The sequence below is a fragment of the Sprattus sprattus genome, assembly GCF_963457725.1.
Source record: "Sprattus sprattus genome assembly, chromosome: 5".
Taxonomy (NCBI): domain Eukaryota; kingdom Metazoa; phylum Chordata; class Actinopteri; order Clupeiformes; family Clupeidae; genus Sprattus; species Sprattus sprattus.
Window position 1 is genome coordinate 41,406,548 of NC_137924.1, and position 26,211 is coordinate 41,432,758.

A 26,211-nucleotide genomic window follows, 5' to 3' on the forward strand; every position below is an offset into this window, starting at 1 on the left:
GATGTAGCCCATCTATTCACTGACTCTGTGACCTAGCGCCAGCATATGGCAAAACGTAGGTCAGCTACGAGTGCAAAGTTCACAGATTTAAAATTGTTTTCATGTAATTTACATGTCCACAATTAAAATTCAAGTTAGACAATCGGGTTACGGTCCTTGATTATAATCCATATTTTTGTCGAATTCAGACAAATTCTCCTCGCGTTCCTCTAGCTATCAGTCCTGTGTCGTTTGTGTTTACAGTTTTTCTCGATTGCTAAAAGTATTTTTTTTTTTTAAAGCATGACTTGTTTTCTCTTTACTCTAAACACAAATCCCAAAACCACTCTCACAAAATGCAAACCCCTTTATATCTCCTGCAAAATGCTACTTTGCTTTCAAAACACTATTATGTCACCTCAAAGGGGTATTTTGTTTTCAAATGACAAACACAGACCATTATATGAGTAGATATTCTAAGCATTGATTGAACACTGATGTGCTCAATGAAAAAAATATTAATAAGCTATAGCAAATGTTAAATATAAAATGAAAAACAAATCCATAAACTGTAAGATGTTATTCGTGTCTGCAGGAGAGCAGCAAGACATAACATGTTTTACATAAACAGGCGCGAGATTGGTGTTTTTTTTAACGCATGGCACATTTTCATGGGAGCGGGCACGCGCAGGACTGAAACATCCATCCCGTCTCAACGACCACCTGCGGGATTTTGTTAGCGGGAACGGGACGATACGTGAAAGAGTCGAGCGGGGCGTATCGGGAAAAATATCAGAAGCCTACACACTGTAACCTGTAAACCTACATAGTTTTGCGGGAGCAGGACAAGATCTATGCTGGAAAGGAAATGAAAAATCCATCCCGTGCAGACTGTAGCCTTCAAGATAGCACATCAATAAACATCTTTCCAAAATCGCACCAGTTACTTTTGTGGGCGATGTTTGCGATGGCATAGTTATCTATAGGTTTATTGGTTAGCCTATCACGGTAAATACTTGATTATGGTTGGATACACTCTAAATCTTTATGCACGTGTTTGTTGGGCCTTTACCTGCTTTATCGGGTTCAAACCTTAGGCAAACATACTAAAACTTTTCGACCAGCTTACCGGTTCGAAAACGTGCGAAATTCAAGTAAACAAAGAAACTTTGCACGAGAACACGGTGTTCGCTGTGTTATCGGAACAGGCCACGGCAAGGTGTGTGCATCACACCTCAGTGATAACTCACAGATAGAAACTTGCTGTCATTCTCTATTCTCATCAAAGCCAGCCATAGACGACCTATGAGGTTTTTTTTTTTTTTAAATGTAGCTTTACATAAAACGACTAAGACCGATCTAAAGAGCTATTGTATTTGTTTTGAACTTTGAGATCTCTCCAGTTGCTCTATGTGCGACGGTGAAGCCTATTTACCATGCAAATACGGTTTGCTGCTTGCAACCATTGCACCAGCGTTCCAACTACCCCAGACGAGATAGGCCTACGGAAAGCCGGCCCTATAAGGACCGAGTTCAGTTTGGTTGAGTAGAGTTTACGAATCTTTCATTTAGTAAACGTACTAACCTTGACTGAATAGAATAACATTTGTAATATTAACAGGGACTCTCTGAATGGGCGCCAAATGTTAGGGTTGTTCTTACAACCCGTTTGCTTTTTGTTGGTCGAGAAATAAAAACACATAGGCTACCGTTTAGCTCAGAGTGATAGCAGTCGTTGTAAAATGCGCTGTTTCATCCGCATGAGGAACGCGAGTTATCTGTGAGACCGTTATCCCATCAAAAAGAACTGCCGACACCATCATTGCCCAAGGGCAGAGCATTCAGCCCTCATAACAGTGCAATGAAAAAAACAAATGTCAAGTTTTTTACTCCTAACAATTAAGAAGTAAGCATAGGTAATAGTTATGTTTGTGGTTGGAGTTGTGGTCTGTATGAGGTGATGTGTCCTCCTGTGGCCCTAACACCTCATACAGACCACAACTCCAACCCTTTAGCTGACTGTGAGGTGACATGTAATTGAATGTTATAGATTTAGATCGTTATATATACAGTATATATATTTTTTTTACTTTGTGTAACTCAGACAGTCAAAATAAAATTGAAAGAACAAATACAGCATGTGTAGGATAATTTACTGATAAGATTTCCCCAAGGCAAATGTTTCAATTGAAACATGCAGTAGCTTCAGAGCCAAGCTCCCCAAGAGTAGTGTAGTTCAGAGGTCACCACAAAATGTCTGTCAGCATGATTTTGACAGGCCTGCTATGGCTGAAGTTTGTTCATTTCCGTGTTAATCTATAAAGTTGATTGATTTCCGTGCTACAATAGTCTTGGGAAACTGGGGATAAATGTTTTCAACAGAGAACCTGCTTCAAAACAACACTTTAGTGATCACATAACACTCCAGCACACAAATAATTTACATTTACAGATGTCATTGCATGTTTCTCATACAAATGTAAGAAGTAAGTCTTTTCTTATATAACTTTGGTGAAATTAATTTACCTAGATAAAATGCATATTAACGATCACTCTGTTCTCAATCTATATAACATTTTCTGAATTTGTAATACCATTCACTGTAATCAATTTCAAAACACAATGTCAGATGTGATTTAATATACCACGTGAAAGTGTTTTACGTTTTCTGAATGTGCTGAATCACAGTGTTTTTTTTTTTTCATTTTCAACTGTGGTGCTTCACCCAAAACAGTTCATATGTATTGCAGCCACACAGATGTTACACTAATGCAAATATGGGAGCAGGCCCAGAGAATTGCACAATTGTGTCGTCCAAGTACGATATGAAAACATTCTTACGTGGATATGAGGACGTCTTTTAACATTCACGCGAGAGCTTGGATCTGAGGAGAGCTGAGGCAGCAGGACCTCCGTCAGCAGCCTCAGGCATTCACACATTCCACACTCTCAGCTAGCTGCTTCTGGCCGTGCAGTATATGACTTGTACTGTTTTTCAGTTGCAGTGAATTAAGGTTTAAGTAAAGTGCTTGCAGCTGTCATCTACAACTTATTTTCATGCAATATTTGTTGTCTTTGTCACACACACACACACACACACACAAATGAAAAAAAAGCACAACCATACATCCTAAAACCTTCACAGACATACACACACACACGCACACACACACACACACACACACATGCACAGGCACACGCACACACAAACAGTCAACAAATCAGTCACACACACAGTTTGTGTTTGTACTGTACATACGTAAGAGAAAGCTAAAGAAAAAACAACACAGAAGTCTTTTCTCAGGTGTTTGGAAATGTGTTTGTTTCGTTGGAAGTGGTACGCTGCTTCTAGGCCGGGCCCAGTCATGTTAAACACACTCACACAGGCCCAGGATCAGCTCTCTGTGCCGCGGTGTCCGAGTAACTCCATGGCCGCTGCATGTGTGGCTCCTCTAAAAGACCTTGGGGCACTGGCTCCAGTCCTGGCTGTCTTTGGCCTCCCAGTAGCCTCCCCGGTAGACATAGCTGCTGTCCCCACTGTCAGGGTCTGATCTCTTTTCAAACCAGAGGGGCAGGTAGCGCTCGATGTCTCGGCCTAAGGGTGCCAGAACAGGGACGCAATCAAAGGGTTGTTCCTATGGACTGTAGTGATGCAATACCCACTTGGTTCTGTATGACTTTAAAATGGAAGAGAATTACTTGGACTATACAAATCACTCTATTTCCACCAACCCCCCGCCCCCCAAATACACAAACAGTCTTTCTTCCCCTCCCTCTACTTCTTCCCTTCTTACCTTCTTCTACAGCCAGGGTGGTCTGCGCTTCCCTCTTCCGTCTATCCAGCCTCTGACCCTCCTCCAGACGCTGTTTCTGGGCGTTGGCTTCGTCCCAGAGCCCCTCCTCCATCAGGCGCTGGTCGGGACGGAGGCGGCTGTCAGTGGGAGCCACGGCATCCTCAGGCTCGTTCAGAGTCAGCGCCATCGACGAGAAGTAGTGCATGTTCTCCGCGTTCTCTCTGGAAAGACAGTTAAAGAAGGCTGAACAGAGATGGGGGCAGTGTGAACTCTCTGACGAGGATTGTGGCGAGATGCTATAGTTGGAATTTCCTGGAAACAACATGGATGCTGGTTCTTGCATAATATAACATACTTAAGGCAGAAATGAAAGCAGTTTTTGCAGAAATAGTGTAGTTTTAACAATCATGAGAACAACTTTGGAGGCCTGCTTACGGAAGTGGGTATTTCTTCCATAGTAGTTTAGGAGGAAGGGTCTGGTACACGGTCTTCTGCCTGGCCTCAGGGCCTCCACAGCCACCACTTCTGTCCACAATCTTGGCATATTCCATCTTATCATCCCACGTGCCTGACAGGATATAGTGGGCCGTGTCCTCAGCGTCCATCACTACCCCAGTCACCTGGAAGGTGGGAAGGAAGGAAGGAATAGAGAAATGAGAATGCAAAAGGACCCAACATCATAGGGAAAGTCATACTAGTATGATACTGTTTCCACAACTCCCTCAATTACTCTTCCTAATATCTGATGCCAAAGGAAGGGGATGACATTATTGCTCATAGGTCAGCAGTTAGAGCTCAATATGTTAACACAAATGCACAAGTAGGCCTACATACAGGCATACATACATCTGGACATAACAACAGTTTTTGCCTGTGGGGACATAAGTGCTTTTGGGATCTTTGTGATGTTAGGCATGCATGTCGCTGGTTAAACGGGTATATCTTCATTCTGTTGTACTTGCAGTGCTATACTCTGAGAGGGCTGCACTTTCAGGCTCTTGTCGGATCCCAACGTCCTAGTATATATTTATCTGTTAAGAGTTTAGTGTGTTGTGTTATATGATGTGGTCCTGCCATCTGATGTTTATGATGGTGGAAGGGCATAAGTCATTGAAGGCCTGTTCTAAAGACAGGAAATTAAGCTTGTATTGATCACCACAACCACTGCCTGGTCTCCCTATTTCTCTCTCTGTCACACACACACACACACACACACACACACACACACACACACTCACACACATGGATCTAATTCATTTCGAAACACTGTTCTGACTTAAGAATGTATTAATGAAGTGCCTTGCATTAATAATTAACCTGAATGAATTATGTGCTTAGGTAAGCAGGATCATGGCTTTTCTGTGTTTCTGTGTGTGTGTAACTAATTATTAGGTGGTGACGCCACTAAGTTTGTATATATGTAAGAGCTAAATGCGTAAGAGAAGGAACTTTTTGTCCATGTTCGGGTGAGCTCAGAGTTGATAAGAAGGGTCGAAATATGCTTGTTCGACCCTGTGAAAAACTGTCATCCTTGCATGACAGATAGCGCAGTTGGAATGACACAGGAGTACTTTTAGTCGAGCTCAGCTATTATTGCTGACATTAGAAACATTTATGGCGTCAGAATTAGATAAATCTGAAGTATATAAACCCTGTTTGTGAAATTGCTTTACTCTCATCTTTGTGCTGTGAGTGAGGACGACAACTATATCTACAACCCCGGAGTCCTGAGATCATTTGAATGAATTTTCACCTAACATAAACAAACACATACACACAAACAAACAAACACGCACACACACACACACACAGACTGACCTTGCGAGGCGAATCCCGGGAGAAGTAACTGTAGGGGGAGAACTTCAGGTGGCAAGTGTCCTTCGTCCGATGATTGACTATTTCAATGTCTCCAGACTGGAAAACGAAGACAAGTAATACATGTTTGAATCATGTTACTGCACTCATCCCATGTCAAAGTAAGTAATACAATCATTGTTTGTGGTTATAGAGAACATTCAATTCCTTTTAACATTACTGTGTCATTTTGAATTTCAAGGTTAATAGTGGGACATGGTAAACTAATTCCAGCACAATTGAAGTAGATGTTGCCCTTTTTAAAAGACAGTTGGCTCACTTAATTCCATTGGATTATAATTAGGGGTAATTCATCTAGACATTTATCCAGTGATCAAATTGAGAAGTGATCAAATTTAAGGGTATTTAAGCGCCGCATGTAGGCCAATGGGCCTGGGCCTCATTAGCAAACAGCATGAGCTAAAACCAGCCACAAGGGGGAGCTGTGTGAAAACAAGTCACTGGAGGCAGCTGGAGACATGGTGAATCATGTCACATACTAACAGAAAATTCTACACATGCACGCAAATACACACACCTACAAGTTTGCCTGCATGTGAATTGCACTCTCACTCTCTCTTGCTCACAAACACATACACACTCTGGGAAAAAGAGGCATACTTGGTCAATCCAAAGCTTCCCCACGATGATGTTATGCACTGTGGAGGTGACCTTGCCCCAGACATAGTGGTTTCCACTGGAGTGGAACTGCAGATGGATATAGCCTGGAGTCAGGCAGAGGAACAGAGGGCAAACAATTGGCGAAAGCTTAGAAGCCGCACATTGTAACTGCATATTTAAATACAGAACCCAAACATCATGTGGCAATCTACATGTCCCATTGTTAGAAATGTACTAAAAACACCTTTACAGTATTGTACCAAAAGAAATAATCAAAAAATCACCATCAAATATCCCCAAAAAACAACTAAAATAAATGATTTATCCATAAAAAAAAAAAAAACCTCGTGGCATGACGGAGATGTATTTCCCCCGGAACTTGCTGTCAATGGTGATGTCCTGCCACAGGGTCCAGCCCCGCTGGGAGATCACATGATGGGCTGCTGCTGGGGGGTGGTGGCTAACCTGCAGAGGACAACATAAGGTCACCACTAACATGATCTTCACACACGCATGCACACACGCACACGTGCGCACAAGCACAAAGACTATGTTTCTGTATGAGAGTGCATGTGTGTATGTTTTGTGTGCACATTGACTGCACATGTTAACGTGTACGAGTGAGCATCATGTTTATTTCTCCTGAACACACGTGAACGTGTGCGTGTGTGTGCACACACACACACACACACTCTCTGACCTGCTCGCAGAGGGAGCGGTAGCCGTAGTCCTCGAGGCGGTCCAGCTCGTAGGTCTCCCCCAGCAGGGGGTTAAAGGGCTTGCCGGTGCGGTGCACTGTGGTGGAGTAGGAGGAGACGGAGAAGGCCGACACCAGGCACATCTGCTCCACGGAGGAGGAGCAGTTGGCCGCTCGGTCCAGCAGCTCGGAGTACTCCAGGTCCTCCGTCAGCCTCTGCAGCATGGACAGCGGCTCGTTGAAGTTTACCTGGACAGAAACAAGCGTATAGAATGGAAAAAACAATTAGTGGCTAAACATAAAGAACATACCTTTCCATACATTGTTGTCGATCATCTTGTCACAGCTGCAGTTTTGGGGGATGTATAATTACTTAAACTGGAGAGATATTTTGCCTTTTATATTATGTTTTCTAAATGTGTATAGCACGTATTAACGTCTTACTGTAGACCATGCTGCTGTTAAAAGTAGGGGAGAGGGGAAATGACAGAGAAAGACGAGAGAGATAGATGCACACCCACACATGAACACAGAGAGCAAGCTGCTTACGGGCATGGGGATTTTAGACAGCTCCTTGCCAATGCAGTTCTTCATGATGCTCCAGAGGTTGAGGGAATAGTTAGGCTTGTCAGGGATGCAGGTCCGTCGGGCTCTGCGCAGCTGGCCTGAGGACTGCAGACACACACACACATACACATTCTGAAATCAAACTTCACAGCAAAGGCCAAACACTTGGTGGAAGTAAACGAATCGTCGCCATAGAGATTTTGCCTGGATTTACACAGTGCAGTTCCTGTTGGACTGCAGTGCTTCACTTAGAATAGTTAGCATATAAACAAACTCCTAATGAGGTGCAAATGCATTTTATTTAGATTCAGGGGAAACAAATCCTTGACCAAAAAGAGACAGTGCGTGGGTATAAGTCAGCATGAGTGAAAAAAAAGAAGATGCTGGTGACTCACATTCTCTTGATTCCAGTCGGTAGCTAACACTCCACTCATGCTCTGTCTGCTACTTGAGAGTCTGTGATGGGATACACACGGTTTAGTGGAGTAAAGCACTCTGAATCACACACACACATGCACACACATGCACACACACACACACACACACACACACACACACACACACACACACACACACACACACACACACACACACACACACACACACACACACACACACACACACACACACACACACACACACACACACACACACACACACTGGCTGAAAGGCTGGGTGCTGTCAGGAGAGAAATGTCCTTGAGATTGAGCAAATTTACTTCAAAATCCTCCAATGCGGTCCCACCTGTAAAAGCGTTACAGAGCACCCCAATTCTACTAGGTCTGAGCTTCCGTTTGCTGTTAGTCTGATGCCTTAATTCGGGTTATTCCTGATAAACTTAGCTGTAATTGTTCCTCCTGTTCCTTCAGAGAAACTCTTGTGGCTCTGTCGGCTCCGGGTTCTTCCCCTGTGACTCACCTGTGCTGGTTGTGCTCTGAAGAGGTCACTGTGATAAAGGCAGGGGACTCCTCCATGGCATCAAAGAACTCTGTGTTCTCATCGTCATCACTCTCATCCCCCTCGGTCTGCTCAGCCCCCTCTATGGAAAAACACACCAGTAGAGGAACGCAGTCAAACCTGTGTGTTGGTGTGATTTCACACAATACGGGGCACGAGGTCATGGCCCTCATGTGTTTTTTCCCATCAAACATCTGGATTTGCTAAAGAACGCAATTCCTGAGACATCAAATAATGAGCTAAAACAGCATAGTTGGATTTTACTTTTTCACAGCTTCCATTAGGTTCTAGAGTCTATCTAGTTTTTCTAGAGTTGAGTACATCTCTTATGGACTGAGGGTGGCAAGACAGCTGTGTGTGTGTGAGTGTGTGTCCTCCACCTTGGCGGGTGATGGGCGGGTCTCTCAACGCCCGCTCCAGGCAGTTGTGCTGCTTGGCCAGCTGCTCAATGGTTTCCTCCAGGTGGTGGCGCTGTTCCCTCTCGTGCTGCAGGGCTCGGTGCCACCGGCGGCTCTGCAACTCCGCTAGGTCCAGGAAGTCCCGGCATGCCTGAGGAGCAGGCAGGGAGAGACAGGGGGAAGGAGAAGGCAGGGAGAGACAGGGGGAAGGAGCAGGCAGGGAGAGACAGGGGGAAGGAGCAGGCAGGGAGAGACAGGGAGAAGGAGCAGGCAGGGAGAGACAGGGGGAAGGAGAAGGCAGGAAGAGGGAGCAGGCAGGGAGAGACAGGGGGAAGGAGCAGGCAGGGAGAGACAGGGGGAAGGAGCAGGCAGGGAGAGACAGGGGGAAGGAGCAGGCAGGGAGAGACAGGGGGAAGGAGCAGGCAGGGAGAGACAGGGGGAAGCCTTAATCACATTCAAGTCCTAAATGCTCAGGTATAAATGAGTATGGATAACCCAATTAACAGTGAGGGTGCATATTAAAGTTGTTTGCACTCTGAGAACTGAATCCATGGTGACAGATGGTACCTTAACCACTATTAGGGTGATTCACCACTAGGTGCATGGACAACATCCAGAAAGTGGCTGGTGACTGGTATGTAGTGCCATAAAATAATCCTTCACAGCTGAGTGGATTTTCCACATGACTGAATAAACAACAATATGCCCTTGTTGCCTAATTGTACGGTGAATCTAGTTACAGCACTCACAGTGCGTACAGCACAAAGCCTCTTAGAGCTGCTGCAAGCAAAAAGTCCTGCAGCCACCTCTGTTCGGAAGTCCGCAGGCAGAGTTCCAGAGGCACATAATGCAGAATCATTGCGAGAAGGTTAGGTGAGGGCATGGGCACAACCCCCAAGCTTACGCCAGTCAGCCTGTGCCAGGGTACTCACGTTGACCATGGCATTGCAGGTGATGCGGAAGAGGGCGGCCCGCTCGTTGACGGCCTTGAGTTTGTCGCTGGTGCCGTCGGTGGGCCCGTGCAGCTCCTCGAACTCGCCCAGCGAGCGCTGGAGAGCGGCGCCGTGCTTGCCGATCAGCTCGTTGCACGTGCTCAGGTCCTCGAGCTTGCTCACCAGCGTCTTGAGAGCCCCTTGCGTCAGGGTGCGCTCTGCCTGCGAGATGGGACCCTCGTCACCCGAGTCGTCTAGAGCGGAGGAGAGAAGGTCACAAAAATGCAGATAATGTCATCGCATGTGAAGCTGAGGAACTGAGGCGCGATATTTACTTTGATGTAAAAACACTGGTAGTGGATTGGACGATCATTTCAAAATCATAGTAATTTAGGGTGTCATTGCATAGGGGTACTGAATCAGGCTGCATGTCTTTTGGTGAAGAAAGGGTTTCTAATTAAGTATGACTAGATTCTATACCAGATTCTATTTCACACTGTGTGTCAGATTTGTATCATTTAGGGTAGTGTTAGCCATCTTTGGTAATTTCTGGATACAGATGAAGCTGCAATATTAAGAAAAGCTGGCAATGGAATCCACCATACACTTTGGATATAAGTTGTGTCTGTGTAAGAAGCCTTTCCTTTCAGAAACACCACTTTTCAACTACAATGCTGCAATAAGCCCCATCATTCAGATGTGTAGAAGAAAAAAATTGAAGAAAGATTGCAGTGGTAAACAAGGGCAGAAAACACCCATGTTGTTGTCTGCTCTCATTCAAGCAGAGACCCCCAGCCCCCCACTCCACTGTGCACAAATTCTGTGAATGAAACATGGTTGCCTTGGAGACACAACACCACGCAATAAGCAGGCTGGACTATTTTTAGCTGCAGCGAAAAAAATGACGCATTTCACTTCCTCCCTCCCTCCCTCCCTTTCCTCTGTGAGAGCAGCACAATCACTAGGAAATGCAGCACACACTTAGAGGGAAGGGAAAAAGAGAGATGCATCCTTGGACCATATTATTAGAGACCACCAGAGTGTGGAGAGAGAGCCGCAAGCTACCTATTAAAACAGCAGGGTGATACTCCAGCTGTGGATTGGCACAGCCTGCATGAGTCACTTAACCATGGTGGGAAGTGATTGCACACTCAGCTTTACAGGTAAAAACTTCAGTCTCTCTCTCATTTCTCTCTCTCTTTTTCACACACACACACACACACACACACACACACACACACACACACACACACACACACACACACACACACACACACACACACACACACACTCAATAAATATGCTCTTGAATACTGATCAGCATTAATCATGTTCTCCCTGATGAATGTAGTCTTCCCCTTTCTGGCCATTTAAGACTCGCCCAAAGATATTAGAGAAGAGTACAACAGAAGCCACATGGCGTTTTACCTACAGTGTGATCCACTGACCTGGAGGATGGGCATCAGCTGTGCATGCCATAAAATGATGCCTTCACAGTCTTTCCATAGATCTATGACAGAGTATAGTCCATAACATCAGACCATGTTGTGGATGGTCACCAGTGGAATAGGTTCAAATGCCCCTGGAGTCATGAAACCTATTTTTTTCTATGTTTGTCTTTTTACTTAAGAGGGCCACTACATTTGGGAGCAGAGGTGGTGTTCTACATGAAAACAATATGGAAAATCAATAACTGCAGATTAATTTGACCTTATTAAACAGCCCTCAACACAACTGCTGAAAAGTCTGATCACGGTGAGAAAGTAACAATATAGATTACATCAACACAGTAATGACATCACACTGATACTGTGATGACATCAATAAGAACACCAATTCATTGTATCTCCCAACTTTCCCCACAAAATAACGATCTGGGAAATGAAGATTAGTGCGGTCTTAGAGGAATAAGAGTACAGACAGACAGGGAGAGTGAAAGTGACAGAGAAAGGGAGATTCTTCACAGCTGCCTCAGTGGTCTTGTGACCCATATACAGTATAACCAAGGGACAGTGCAATCCTGGTCTCGTTCCACTCTCAGTCTTTCACACGATCATTGCTTCAGGTGTCTACCCCATGCGCAGACCTTAAGTCTTGCAAATGTCTCAAGGGGAGCACGGAAATTAATCTGGCAAGAGTTGAATCATGCCTGCAGGGTGATTGTTTATGTCTTAGAGATAAAGAAAGCGAGAGAGAAAAAGAAAGAAAGTGTGTGTGTCGGGGGGGGGGGGGGGGGGGGGGGAGGAGAGAGAGAGAGAGAGAGAGAGAGAGGGAGAAAAAGAGAGAGATAGCTGTTGATTTATACAGTGCCAAGATTGAAAACACAAACATCACTGATGAGAGGTCTCACCTTCCTGAACCTCACTGTGGTAGCTGCATGAGTCATCTCTGACTAACTCTGACTACAATCTACTGTCAGAAACGTCAAAATGCATAAGGAATGATACAGGGAAACCACTGGGAAAGAACAAACTTATGTAGACAGTCTTAAACTATAAATGAATAAATAAATAGGCACATGGTTAGACAGACAGATGGATAGGTAAACATACATACATGCAGATTGGTAGATATGGTAGACCAATTGGTAGACAGACAGACAGACAGACAGACAGACAGACAGACAGACAGACAGACAGACAGGCAGACAGGCAGACAGGCAGGCAGGCAGACAGACAGACAGACAGACAGACAGACAGACAGACAGACAGACAGACAGACAGACAGACAGACAGACAGACAGGCAGGCAGGCAGGCAGGCAGATAGATTGATAAACAGACAGACATATCTATAACTAGATAGATAGATAGATAGATAGATAGATAGATAGATAGATACACAGACAGACAGACAGAGACAGAGAGATTGATAAACAGACAGATAGATAGATAGGTATGTATGTAGATACATAGACAGATAGATTGATATATTGATAAACAGACAGATAAATAGACAGACAGACATACAGACAGACAGACAGACAGATAGCTTAACAGATGATCCATGGAAGTGCCTGCTTATGTTGGCTAAACAGACTATCCACTTTAGTACCTCTAATCCAATAAGTATGAGGCCCTTTCACAATCATCTGTTATCAGCCTTGTTAACGCCCACAAAGAAACACATGTGCCGCTTAAACTAAAAAAACTCCCTGGCCAGCCACCACAAATCAGAAGTTTGCTGAACCCACAATAGCTCTTGCTGTTCTACCTTATCTGTGTGTCCTTCTAAAGGTAGAAGCTGATGCTTAATTCTCCCCGATTAAACAATAGGAGTCCTGTCCAGCTCCGAGGGCCAGACGACTGCAGATTTGATGGCATAACTGCAAAAACAAAACAGCCAGTCTTCAAGGAGCCGTACAGTGCCATAAGCTGCCTTTCTAAGGCTGCAGCGTGGCCAGAGAGAATGTTAAACCATCTAAATAGATTTTCACCCTTCAAATCCTGCCGAATGACATACCTGTAATCTCTGAATGTATTTGGCCAGAGAAAGGAGCAAGGGGAGGTTGGCTAAAGGAGGCAGCAATACAAAAACAATGTGGAGAAACACAAGCTCAGGATTGACTCAGACACAATTTCTGTATTGGTAGAAATTCTCATAGAGGACAGTGATGAAGACTAATTAGCCAGAAGGTTGGCTATAAAATGCTTTAGCATTGACAACAGCATTGGACTCGAGATAGCATGTACTGTAATAAGTGTTGAGCACAGCTGTATATTGACACAGAAAATATCAATTAATTGACATAGTAGAAATTTTAACTTTCAGTTAATGATCCTGCTGATAATCAAATTATATCATGTGCAAATGTCCTACTGAGACAGACAGACAAAACACATGCAGTGTTGTCTGGCTACAAATACACACCCACAAACCAAACCAGAGACCTCCCTCAAGACTATCCAAATGACAAATATAAGGGGGAAAAAAAATACTCACAACAGAGGATCCTTGTGGCTTTCTGAACACTGGAGAATCTGCTGAATGAACGGTTGGAGGATTGCTTTCTCTCTCTTTTCTTCCTGTGCTCTCACTTTTGCTCCCTCCCTCCTTCTCGCTCACTCACTCACTGCTTCCTCCTCGCCCTCCCTCCCTCCTGCTCCCTTGCTCGCTCCATCTCTCCAGTCACCTTCATCTGCCCCCCCCTCTGTGTTCCTCTCATTCACAAGCTCACTACCCCCACCCACCAAATCAGCTCCTCGTCTCTTCCGTCACCACGAAATAGGTGGAGTTTTATGTAGAAAGGCCATTTTAACGTAGTGTGATAATTCCTAGACAATCAGTGTAAGATTTATGAGAAATAAAATGAAGAATATTAAAAAGACAGAGAGAACAAAATACAGGGTGATAGAGATGGGGAGAAACTATTTGTACACTTGATGGGGGAAGGCATGACACAAACAATGTCAAATATATAGTTCTGTTTGGCCTGCTTTTTTGTTAAGAGGGCATTGTCGTCAAATATCAATATATAATATCTCACCAACTCTCACTGGCTTATTGTCAAGGAATTGTCACCCTGATAGTCTTATTTTGTTAAGAGGGCGTTGTCGTCAAATATCAATATATAATATCTCATCAACTCTCACTGGCGTATTGTCAAGAAATTGTCACTCTTATAGTCCTATACACTCCAAGTAAATTCAATGGCAACAGGCAAATGATAAATATCACCACCACAAAGCTTAAAATATCTACCAAATATGTGGACTGTGTAAAGAATGAGCAATTATGAAGCATGGCTTTACAACATTGTGTAGAATCTCTCTACTCATAGCAAGAAATAAATGCATTGTTAGAGTGCCCTCCTGTGGTGGACAGAGGTACTGACACGAGAGTAATCCTCCAACATCCAAAAGGAATTGTTATTCCTCCAATTTTCTTCCTGTGTCTAAAAATAGTCTCTGCTTCCGGAGTCAAGGTTAGAATAGATTATGGATGCAGCATACATGTGTCTCTATTACAGCAGTAGTCCTGTCCCGTGCAGGGTTGCCTTTGAAGGGCAAATAGAGTATTTGAGGCCTGAGAAGGACAGAATGCTGACTGTGTCATTCCTTCAAGTGCAGTGATACAAGAATAGGATGTCTGTAAACATACTAGCACTGCCTTTTCCCAATTCATGATCACTGTCATTTGTATTTGTGATTTCTACTGATCTCATACAAGAATAGGATGTCTGTCTGTAAATATGCTAGCATTGTCTTTTCCCAATTCATGATCACTTTGTCATTTGTATTTGTGACTTCTACTGATTTTCACTTGTTTGTTGGCATGACAAGATACACAAGCAGAATGGCCACTTATCTCATGAAATCATAAAGCCACGGTTTCAGAGGTCTCACCTGAGTGGTGCATCATGTGAGTGCTGTTAGCTTTGGCCTGTTGGAGGGCAGAAATCCAGCGTTGACACTCCCCCTCAGAGCTGGCCTTCAGGTAATAGCTCCGCCCACCACTGCTCAACACCAGATGGCAGTGGTCGCCCACCTCGATGTGCGTCGTTGCCAGGCTGAGGGTGCCACGACAGGTGTGTGCCATGTCTGCCTGAGTCCTGCAGGATAGGCATGCACACGCACAAACACACCAGGGAAGAGAGGCATCTAACTAGTACTACTTCTACAGACACACAAAAGTATACAGTTACTTTCTAAGCACAAAAGTGAGCTTGCTAGGCACACATACACGCTCACTTCTTTATTTCCAAATACAATAGCACCTAAGCATACACCCAATGCTGAGATTATGCAAAGAAACCAGTACTGCTGGTCGCAGTATTGTGCAGTCTTAATTAATTGTTAAATGTTAAGAAGCAGGTGCAAGAGTAACGATCCTATGGTTTGAGAGCTTGTTATATTTATACATCATACTGTCATGTTAGATCCGACTTCTCAAACCAGCCTCACCACACAAACACAGCAAAACTACAGCAATACATACAAACAATGACGCACGTTATAGGCTACACTATAAAGAAGCTGATTACTTCCCCTTCAACACGATATACTACATTCAATAATTGGTAGGCCTATTTCTGTGCCAGGAATAGGATACTGCATCATCCAGCTACGACCAGGCTTGGCCACGGCTACTGTTCTCTAAATGAGTGGAGTTTCTGAAAAGTATGCTTGAAAAGCAAACATAAACCATACAACAATAGCTTGGGAATTTTCTGTAATGCTAAGACTGGGCGATGCAACTTTCTAAGTTTTAATTCATTTTCAAACGACGAATATTCAAGGTTATATACGTACAAGGCAGCTACAATGATAAGCACATAACATTATGCTAGCACACATTAAATAAATACGTGACCTCTGAGAAATATACGTTAGCAAGCTAACCCCAAACTCAACACTTTGAGATCTGTATATGACACTAGCAGAGCTAAAATAGCCTCTTTCAGCTATCCTACCTGTAGTATGACAATAGGCCGTTGCTAAGGACGAACCACCGTCGCTGATAGCCCTTAAGATAGTTGGTCCACTTGAAGAGCCATCCTTTGCAGGTCCCTAGCCCCTGAACTTGTGATCCTGATAAGGTAGGAGATGGCAAGCTCTTCCGTGGTTCGCACATTTTCAAACGATACTAACTAGCTAAATGTAACCAGCAGTGGATGCAACCGCTGTTCCCTCACCGACACTACCGAGCTGCAGGGGAACACCTGCTCTTCACGTTATTCCTTTGGTTTATTTTAGGGAAGCCAAGCAAGGCAGGGCTGACTCATCGAAGGAATCAAACAGACAGAAGAACGCCCGCTTCTGCCCCATCCTCTGGTTTGATAGGCGGGCGGAGCCTTCAGCTAGAAAGATGGAAAATGTATGGGACTGGGAAACACGGTATGACGGAGTTTGAAAACGTTGCGAAGTTACGGTGGGACGACGCAGTCGAAGTGACGTAGGCGCACAACTGAAGTGATATGCGTTATCCTAGCTAAACGTGATAAATACCGAAATGTAGATTATACTGGATTTTGAGTAAACTGAATGAGTAGACATACGTCGCCCCCCCCCCCCCCCCCCCCGCAGATGTCACTCCATTACTTACGCCTGCAGGCTATTGAATTTCCTCAACGATTAAAAATGTAAGTCTAGCGGTGGCTGTGCTTTAATTACCACACAGGCCACTGCAATAACTGGCGAAGAACAGATGATGGCGGTGGTGTCAAAAGGTGCCGCACTAAGTGTCGATGCTGAGGGTTTTCTTTTGACCTAGGCGTCACCAGAAGGCAAATGTAAACATTTACCAATGAACATGAATCCATCCAAATGCATGTTCCCGTTTTGACATTTCTCTAATCTTCCTGTTTGCACATAAAGCCCAGGTTACCATGTGGGTGCCATCGGTTAGCACAGAGCCTACAATTACAGATGTCTAAATAATTTAGTAATGGCCTGCAACATTAACGTCCCTTGAGGTCTCAAATTACCATATCCTAAACTTGAGGGACAACATGGATTGGTGAAACACACCAAGGACATAACAGTTCCAATACTTTAGGTTCGCTGACCTGTTTACAGATGAAAATGCTACCTTTTCAACCTTGTATGATGTATGACGTTACGCAACAGCTTTATTGAACTCCCTCAAATTAACCTTTTTGTGAGACGGAGCTTGCCTGAAGACTGAAATCCACTTAAGACATATTTATATAAATCACACAATTGAAACACAATACCATTGAATGTTACCAAAGAGAAGACTGCCAACATGGCCTGCAAAGAATAATTCAAGTCAGGAGGGGACAAGGCGACATTTTAAACGCATGTTGACGATTTTGTGTTTTGTTGGACCATACAAATGACATGGGTATATTAAAAGGCAAAACACTCCAAACTCATCTTTGTCATTTTTATTGAACATTTTTACATAGGAGATGAGTAAAGAGAATGGTGAATAAAGATTTAAAAAAAACTGCTTGGGACAAAATTCCACAAAATACATCTTCCAGAAATCTGATTTGCACACAGAACAGCATGCACCTGCCACTGGATTTACTAGACGTTCTGCACCAACATAAAAAGACAAAACTAAACGTTTTAAAAAAGAAAAACATAAAATACAAAAGGTCACTGTAGACTAGCTGCAGAGCTGACAGTTCCCATACTAACACCTGTTATAAATATGGAATTCTGTGATAAAATCACTTAGGACAAATCCTGTGGGGATTTTTACAAGCGCAGATTCTTCAGTAGGGTCTGTCCCGTCGCTCCTGGCGATGCTCTCCTCTGCGAAAACAAGCGTGAGGTTTTTCAGTCTTTCAACCAGACGTTGTAAAATGCAACACCTCGCCACTACCTGAGATTCAGTGACATACTGAATTACTAATTTCAGATTTGTAATGCTCAGGATGAACCTGTCAGTTTGGTCCTGAATGGAAATTACGGTGAACAGAATAAAACTCTTCCAAATATTTCTGAGGTGCTTCTCCACGCAGACAGCAAACTTGCATGCATTTTAGATATAGTTTTAGCAACCAAGGTCACACTCACTTCATGTCCATCATCTTGCCAGGTGGCCCCATGCCTCGCCTTCCACGACCACCCATGTCGTCCATTGGAGGTCCCCCTCGCCCTCGGGGGCCACCGAAACCGCCCCGGTCCATCATGCCACGCCCACCGCGGAATCCAGGACCACCTCGATCCCCTCCTCGCCCCCTGAATCCACCTGGTCCTCCAGGGCCTCCTGGTCCACCGCGGTCCATGCCACGACCCCCTCTCATGCCAGGGCCACCACGGCCTCGATCACCACCTGATGAAGGAAACAACACTAAGAATTGTACTCATTGACAGCCTGGGCGATTAACGTTTCATTTAAACCTGCTGGAATTAAACTACGTGCCTGACCTTGACTTCAAATTCAACAGACCAGAAAAATCTGGGAAAGCCAGACATCCCCAGCCACATCCAATTACTTCAGCATGACTGTGCCTAAATGTAATGAGTGGATCTGGCAGATTGAGGCATCCTGTCTCTGCCACAGAGACGGGGCCGGAATGACTCACCTGGAGGTGGGAAAGGAGGGGGTCCAAAGCCCTCTGGTTTGGGAGCTTTGCACTGATTGCACTCAGTCCTCCATGCAAAGTTCTGGTTGCCACAGCCCCTGCAAACAGCATCAAGGTCATCATTAGCACATCAACGCAAATCATTCATGTAAGTTTTATGTGAGAGAGATTCAAGGAGCTACTTACGCATTGGGGCACTGCCAGTCTCCTGCCCTCGGCTGCATGTTCCCACCGGTGGGGCCACCTCGTCCCATACCACCACCACCCCCACCACCACGATCCCCCCTTGGGCCTCCACGGGGCATAAAACCACCACGATCCCCACCACGTCCCATGCCGCCACCACGGCCCATCATGCCTGTAGAAAAGAAATACTAAATTCAATAACTGTCCAGCAGTTTCCAACTTTCAGACCACTCTTCTTAAATGTCTTTTTGGAGGTTTTAAATTTTATGTTTAGTGAATATATTTCTCCTGAATGACCACGTGTACACTAATATAATAGACTTTTAAGTCAATCTCTGAGGACAAATGCATGGCATCGTGAGCAACCCATCGCATGGTTGCAATAATAAAAAAAATGCATTAGTACCGGACTCACCTCCCCGTCCCATCATGTCTCCGCGGCCTCTCATTGGCATCTGCATCCCCATGCCCATCATGGGCTTCCTGCGGGCCATCGACACCTTCAGCTTCTTGCCTTGGAAGTCCTTTCCTGCAGATAAGGAAAATAAGTCAATAAAATGAATTAATGCGAACGTAATTAATGCGAACAACTTAAGACCGAATAACAAAGTCAATGTGACGACAGTCACATTATTTCTTAAGGTACTGTAATCAATTAATCCTCAAAGAATAGCTTACCATCAAACCACTCCACTGCAGCCTTGGCAGAGGGGGGTTCCTCATAGGACAGGGTAGCATCTCCTTTGTTCTTGCCACTGTCCTTGTCTCTGTAGATGTTAATGGCTGGTAGAGCAGTGCGCTTGTTAATCTGAAAACAAAAACACGCCACAGTTCCCGTTAGACACCATATACCAAACTCTACTATGACACAATCCCAACTACGCAGAATACAGCATTTCTGAGGGCATTACTTCCAGTACAGTCACCCTTACCCTGATGATACCGCTGTGCTTGAAGAACTCTGCCATCTCCTCCAGAGTAGCACCCTCCGTCAGGCCTGTGATGTAGATGGTGCTGTTCTCAGAATCATCCTGTTCTTCGGGTCGGCCTGCGCACAAAGAGCACTGTATAAGTGGCAACTTCGAGGCTGTGGATCACGGCAATTACTCTAAACAGTGTATTTTATTACAGCTTCAACAAAAGATGTGATGACACTTACCATTGTCTGAGTCAAATCCTGGCATCCAACGAGCAGGAGGAAGAGGGTGGAGAGAAAAAAAGGTACGTTAGTTTGCACGTCTGCTTCTCCCATCAACTGGTGCTCTACAGCTCCTGAACAAACATTAACCCAAGGCACACTCCTCTTAAACTGCTTTTTTAAATTGATATAACCATGAATGCCATAACCTTGACATTTTCTGCAAATGCAAAACTTGAGTTAGGAGCTACTCAGAGATGACTACTCAAGAACCCCATTTCGGTAGTGTGCCATAGTTCTAGCAAGTAAATGCAGAAATATAAAAAACAGTATGGTTTGAGACCCATTGGACAACCAGAACCCAAAAAAATGGAATCCACACCAGAATTTTGTCAATGTGATTAAAAAATGAACAAAGGAACTGACTATATGTGTGTAGCTTTGTTAACCAGTAAGATTTGTGGTTGTATTTGGCAGTACATTTTTCCTTTTTTTGTTTTGAATGCGATTGGTGTCAGAACAAAAAAATACATACACCGTGTAATTTTGCGTACCAGTTCCATTAAAACACTGAGGTCAATCTGTGCTAGAACCCCTTAGTGAAAAAAGGCAGACTATTGGCCGGCAGTAGCCTTTTTAAAATTGTATTTGAACCCCCTGAACTATAACAATACCCATAATATCAGTGATGGACAAAGAAACAAATAAATCAGTTTGCAAATCTAGTGTATGCTCTTGTAACTCATTTAAACTTACCACCGGGCTTACTGAAGCCACCTCTGTCTCCAGTGATGCTGAGGGGAGTAAGCGAAGATATGAAGGCGATATCCCTTTAAACAGCCACTTCTGGACCACAATGATAGGTAGGGGACTGAGGCGACCACACTGCTAATACTAAACCCCCAAACCGGGGCCTAGGTTACCCAGTCATCATTTGACACTCTTAATTCACAAATATACTGGGGTGGGGTAGTGAGGTTTGTAGTTGGCCCTGTGGCTTGTCCCTCTCTACATACATGTTTGTCATCAGGTGGTGGCTGTACAGTTCTGGGGTTATGTCTATGTTTGTAAGGAGAAGGGGTAAGGGCAATCTTTATTACCAAAGGGGGAGAACAAAACCCCCACACTTTTCTTTTACAGAATTAGATGAGGTGGAATTGTTTCAGAAGCAGCTCTACTTGCATGACATCACCGCTAGAGCAGCATAGGGCAATATGATCCTGCTGCATGAAGCACATAACCAGTAGAGGCGCCTGCTGCTAAGTGCTAGGGGCCTAAGAGGGTCACGTTAACATTGTGTTAAGGAGGAACACATTTCATAGCATTCGAGATACTTCTGAAACAATTGGTTTACACAGAGCTGTTACATGCAGATCATTCAAATGAAAGACAAATTAAATACACCATTCCTTTCTTCTTACAGATTTTTTTCAGCAAAAATAACAAAGTATAAGTTGTGTTTGTAGCAAAGTCCCATTAATATAAATTACATTTTTTTTTTTAAACAAAGACAAAATATGTGAACCACATTGAACCACACTTTCGAACACCTTTCTTCACTTGTTTAAATGTTGTCCCCTCTTTCTCAAAAGGCTGCCGGCCCACACTCAAACTGAGCTGTGGTGCTTGTAAAAGTATAGACGTGTTTACATGGCTCTCACTTTGTTACCTGTAGCATATAAATGCGACAAAGCATGTTAAAGAAAAATGTTCATAATACACTCACAAAAAGACAAGCAATCCAGTTTATGTAAAATTGAAATCCACAGTGTATAAAAATCATTGCTGTACCCCTAACCTTTGTCAGGGGGAAAGGAAGGTGAATGCAGTGAATAATAAAGTGTTGGTACCAACCCATAAACAATTCCTTAACCCATTCAAAATACAACTATATATAAACTACCATACACTACACATTTCAGTTATAACCATCTAAGATATGGAGTTACCATTATGCCAAAACCTAAATATTTTACACCACCACTGCATTCACCTTCAAAAGCAACTCTTATAAAGTTCACTTTCAAAAATACCCCACTGAACCCCAAAGAACCATTTATTATAGATAACTTGAGATAAAAATGTGTACCCCAATAAAAGAAGAAAAAAAAGACCTCAGTTTAGTTCAATCCCACCCATTATGTGAAAAACGCAGAATTTTAGGGGGTGAAACCATAATGTCTACACCTTTGAAAACACAAGACATTGTGTGTTTTTGTGTGCTCTTTCTATGTGTGGTCTGCTTGATACTACATATTTAATTTACCTTGGCCATTACCTCAGGTTTAGGATTCTACAATTTAAACATGGTTCATCTCCAGGTCAATTATACATATGTAAACCTTGGTGGTAGTCAATATCTAACCAGAGACCCCTGAAAGGATTTTTGCACTCCATTGAAGTCTGTGAGCACTTGTTAATCTTCCGAGTTAAGTGCCACTATAAGAGCAGTGACTGCACAAGCAGTTTCTACATACTCCTTCTTCCAAAACCCTTCAATTGGTAAAACATTTTTAAAAAGTTATTCCTTTTTGAAAAAGATTTTGTATGTACTAACCCAGAACAAAAAAAACTGAGAACCTTAAGTAGAAATAATAATAATTAAAAAAACCTCCCATCCCATTAATGTGACTCAATACCAGGTCTACCATCTTACCTTTAGCCATTCTTGGGCAGGGCTGAGAGCAAAAACCTCAACAATTTATGATAAGACTTGAAAAATTGCCAGGGTGTCTAATCCAATTTACCGTGGTCCATATAAATGAATAAAATTGTATTCCATTTAAAAATATACCATTCTAGTTGTAGATTGTATTAAATACGGCTACTGTACTGTTATAACAAATCTGATGCATTACATGTTTTAATGATTAACTTTGTAATTTGTTTGTAGTTTGCTCTCAGCCCCATGCGATGGCTTCACACTGCACCTTTGGGAGAGAAAATGTGAGGCTGAGAGGGCCAGACGAGCACTTACCCCATTCCTCCTCGGTTCATGCCCCCTCGCATGCCTGGTGCTCCGCCACGCATCATCCCGCGGTCAAACCCCCCACGGCCTCTGCCCCGGTCCCCCCCACCCATGCCACGGCCCTCCCCATAGCCACCGGGCTCCCCGCCTGAGTAGCCACCTCCGCCCATCCCGTTGGAGTGATCCTGCCTGTAATTACCTGGAAGACAGGGGACAGTTTTCCATTAATCCTTGAAGGAATTTACAACAACAACAAAAACCAACCACAACAGTAATGGGGTACAGTTACTCACTGTATTGGCTTGGTGGTTTGTAGTCGGTCTGCTGGCCGTAACCTCCTCCTGCTCCGCCCTGCTGACCGTACTGGCTCGCAGGTGGCTGGCCGTAGGAGCCAGTGGGCGGAGCATAAGAGGGTGGGGCCTGCTGCTGTGGGGGTGGGGCTTGCTGCTGCTGGTAAGCTCCATGCTGGCCATAAGATGACTGTTGGGGGTAACTACTTTGCTGGGTCTGCTGAGAATAAGCACTCTGAGGGGGCTGCTGGGAGTATGAGCTCTGATCGTAGGCAGACGGTTGCTGGCTGCTGGCACCGTAACTGCAGAAGGAAAGCAAGACATAATGTAATTTAAGTTTCTCTCCTGGTGTTGATTAAACCCATATAAAATCTTTGTTTCACAAAAGGACATTTTAAAAAGTTGTTTTAATACTACATTTTGTTTAATCCTGACATTGAATGCGGGAACAGGAAATAAGCATAGCTAGTTCTTTTGCCAACATTGCTTTAAATAGGGAAGGGTAAGTGTGCACATACACTTGTGCTGACCTGGGAGGTGCTGTTGATGCTGCCTGCTGGCCATAGGCAGGATAAGCCTGTTGGCCCCCATATCCAGACTGGGCTCCATAGCTTGGCTGGTTGGTATTGGTGGTAGAGGAGGCAGAAGCGGAATCATAGCCCCCAGTTCCATAGGACTGCACTGGCTGCCCATAGCCCTGGGGAGCCGCAGGAGCAGCATTGTATGCAGCTGAAGAGAAAAGAACCGCAATAGTTTAAACATTTTTTGCTATACAATATTTTTCAGCCAACAAGAGAGAAACATCACACATAAAAGTAGACTTGACAATAAGTGACAAACTTCAGTTCAGCAGTTTAAGACCGAGGCAACCAATCCCTTTAAAAGTTCCTCCGAAGGGGGAGACTCACCAGTAGCTGCTGGCTGCTGTCCATATGAAGACCCATATGCCTGCTGGGAGTATCCACCTGAAGTGTTGCTTGCTGGGGGGTAGGTAGATTCAGCAGGCTGGCTGTAGGAGCTGTAGCCCTGCTGCTGGCCATAAGCCTGCTGTACAATGAAATTCCCCAGTCAATAAAACATCCCAGCATTTTCTCATTAACATAACATTTCACAAGCTATCGTGGAATTCAAAAAACAAAAGGCAACATGGGCAACCTACCTGCGTGGCCTGCCCATACGGCTGAGAGGGCTGCGCCCCATAAGAGCCATACCTATAGCGAAGAGGAATCACCGTTAACTCTACAAATGAGCATGTTCTCCTTTGCAAAGGGTTTTTATGTGTCTATTAAACAAGCCATCGAAGATATTATGCTTCACATTAGGCTAATGCTAAACATACCTTGAAATTATTTCAGACAGTTTGCTTAATTTTTTTTTCAGAATACTCACCCTTGTTGGCCCGCAGGCTGACCATAGGAACTGTAATCTGTTAAGGAGGGAAATGTAGACAATAATTCAGTCCTGAAAAGGTCCAGAGTGAAATACACTCACTAGCCCTTTCTTTGTAACTTTGGATTTGGCGGGTTGATAAAATGTAGCAGCTGTTTGGATTTGCCACCGTCACATTGGCGAGCAGTGTGCTGCAAACACCACCAGCAAAATATGACCACTTCAGTACCTGATGAATGCGGGAAGATTAGGTTTGTTTATTTTGAAAATAAAGTGTACAATGGTAAAGGGGAAATTATGCATGTCCTTCGACTGCCTGCAATCTTGGCGATAATGTACCTTTCGTGTATAGAGTATATCTACAATTGAGTACGAATGCCTTACCTAACCTTTCAGGCTGAACTTGTACACAGAGCTAACTGAACACGTTTTCTCTTCCGGGTTTGTATGAAAGCACATAATAAATACATCGCATTAACCAAGAACCATGCGAATAAATTCATTCCCATTCATTTCATCTCGACACTAGTCGATTCCCAGTTAAATTTCGCCAGGCTAAATGGCCTCCAACCTCTATCTCGAAGTCAAAGAAAGTCACGTGTTCGCCCGCCATTTCAGTTTAAACACAAGCCGCTCGTGTCCCAAGACACAATTACCACCTAAATATTTAAGCATGAATATAGTATTTTACTGGGTATACATTCAATTGAAACGAGGGAAGCATAGCAAACGCAACCTCTTAAATAAGTGCCGTTCTTAATGAAAGGGTTCTTCGTTTGCTAAGACCGGTCAGCCATTAGACAAATCAACTAGCCCGGTAGCTAGCTAAAGTCACTTTTTGCTAATCGATAACAAACAATAACTCCATCTGCTATGCTCGGTAATTCACACCATACATATGGTTTTTACAAACCAATAGCTCACGTATTCTTTGCCAGACACAAAATTCACCGCTTGCTTGAGCGTGCAGCTGATATATCTTAACAACTTAGAGTATCCGGTTAGCTAACAAGCTAGGTAGTAAACCTGGCGTTCCTATGGCTATGGTTCCCCCATCCCCCATCCACACGTATGCAACTGACTTGCATTAGCTCACTAACAAATAAAATGGGCAAATACAACTGCACATCAGAATCACAACACTCAACTTGAAAATTAAAACTTACACATGACAACAGATTAAGCAATTGTGTTATATTCAATACATCGTCAAAAACATGCGTGTAAAAGCCCTATTATGCTTACCCGCAGCAGACGCCATTTCGCGTGTACTCTGAGTGGCACAACTCAAGCACGAGCTTCGCGCATGCGTAGTATTTCCTTGGACTGTACCAACAAAAGCAATTTGATATTTTATCAATATATCTTAATACTTAATTGTAGTGTGTAAAGGCTCCCTCATATATCAGAAAATATCTTATACATTAGCCTAAAATATACTA

General features: G+C 43.8%; 2 protein-coding genes across 5 annotated transcripts; both read right to left on the reverse strand.

Moving 5' to 3' along the window:
• Positions 1-2,115: 2,115 nt before the first annotated feature.
• osbp2a (oxysterol binding protein 2a) lies at positions 2,116-16,785 on the reverse strand. Its single transcript, XM_080839249.1, has 14 exons — positions 16,210-16,785; positions 15,143-15,348; positions 9,800-10,053; positions 8,850-9,018; positions 8,431-8,551; positions 7,908-7,968; positions 7,495-7,617; positions 6,949-7,194; positions 6,593-6,713; positions 6,249-6,352; positions 5,592-5,687; positions 4,209-4,393; positions 3,774-3,994; positions 2,116-3,574 (listed from the first exon to the last, which is right to left on the reverse strand). The coding sequence occupies exons 1-14, from the start codon at positions 16,368-16,370 to the stop codon at positions 3,432-3,434; spliced, it is 2,211 nt and encodes a 736-aa protein (XP_080695375.1). The 5' UTR covers positions 16,371-16,785; the 3' UTR covers positions 2,116-3,431.
• An 846-nt stretch (positions 16,786-17,631) lies between these two features.
• On the reverse strand, positions 17,632-26,042 carry ewsr1a (EWS RNA-binding protein 1a). Of its 4 annotated transcripts, none has more exons than XM_080839253.1 (16): positions 26,015-26,042; positions 24,770-24,806; positions 24,540-24,591; positions 24,289-24,427; positions 23,911-24,109; positions 23,384-23,682; positions 23,100-23,289; positions 20,879-20,916; positions 20,144-20,161; positions 19,917-20,032; positions 19,663-19,792; positions 19,400-19,513; positions 18,985-19,156; positions 18,799-18,896; positions 18,287-18,545; positions 17,632-18,022 (listed from the first exon to the last, which is right to left on the reverse strand). In XM_080839253.1, the coding sequence occupies exons 1-16, from the start codon at positions 26,028-26,030 to the stop codon at positions 17,983-17,985; spliced, it is 1,917 nt and encodes a 638-aa protein (XP_080695379.1). In that variant the 5' UTR covers positions 26,031-26,042; the 3' UTR covers positions 17,632-17,982. The 4 variants fall into 4 exon arrangements, with proteins under 4 accessions (XP_080695379.1, XP_080695378.1, XP_080695377.1 ...); XM_080839252.1 differs by having other exon boundaries at positions 19,391-19,513; XM_080839251.1 differs by having other exon boundaries at positions 23,899-24,109.
• Between the last annotated feature and the right edge of the window lie 169 nt (positions 26,043-26,211).

What these genes read in the sequence shown, in the direction of transcription:
- osbp2a (XM_080839249.1), bottom strand. Translation starts at nt 16,370, where the DNA reads ATGTGCGAACCACGGAAGAGCTTGCCATCTCCTACCTTATCAGGATCA. An exon ending in TCACATGATGCACCACTCAG is followed by an intron (nt 10,054 to 15,142) that starts GTGAGACCTCTG and finishes CCTCCGCTCTAG; the next exon opens with ACGACTCGGGTGACGAGGGT. An exon ending in GGAAGCTTTGGATTGACCAA is followed by an intron (nt 5,688 to 6,248) that starts GTATGCCTCTTT and finishes TTCGTTTTCCAG; the next exon opens with TCTGGAGACATTGAAATAGT.
- ewsr1a (XM_080839250.1), bottom strand. An exon ending in ACAGCAGCCAGCAGCTACTG is followed by an intron (nt 24,110 to 24,288) that starts GTGAGTCTCCCC and finishes TTTTCTCTTCAG; the next exon opens with CTGCATACAATGCTGCTCCT. An exon ending in AGCACAGCGGTATCATCAGG is followed by an intron (nt 19,793 to 19,916) that starts GTAAGGGTGACT and finishes TTTTGTTTTCAG; the next exon opens with ATTAACAAGCGCACTGCTCT.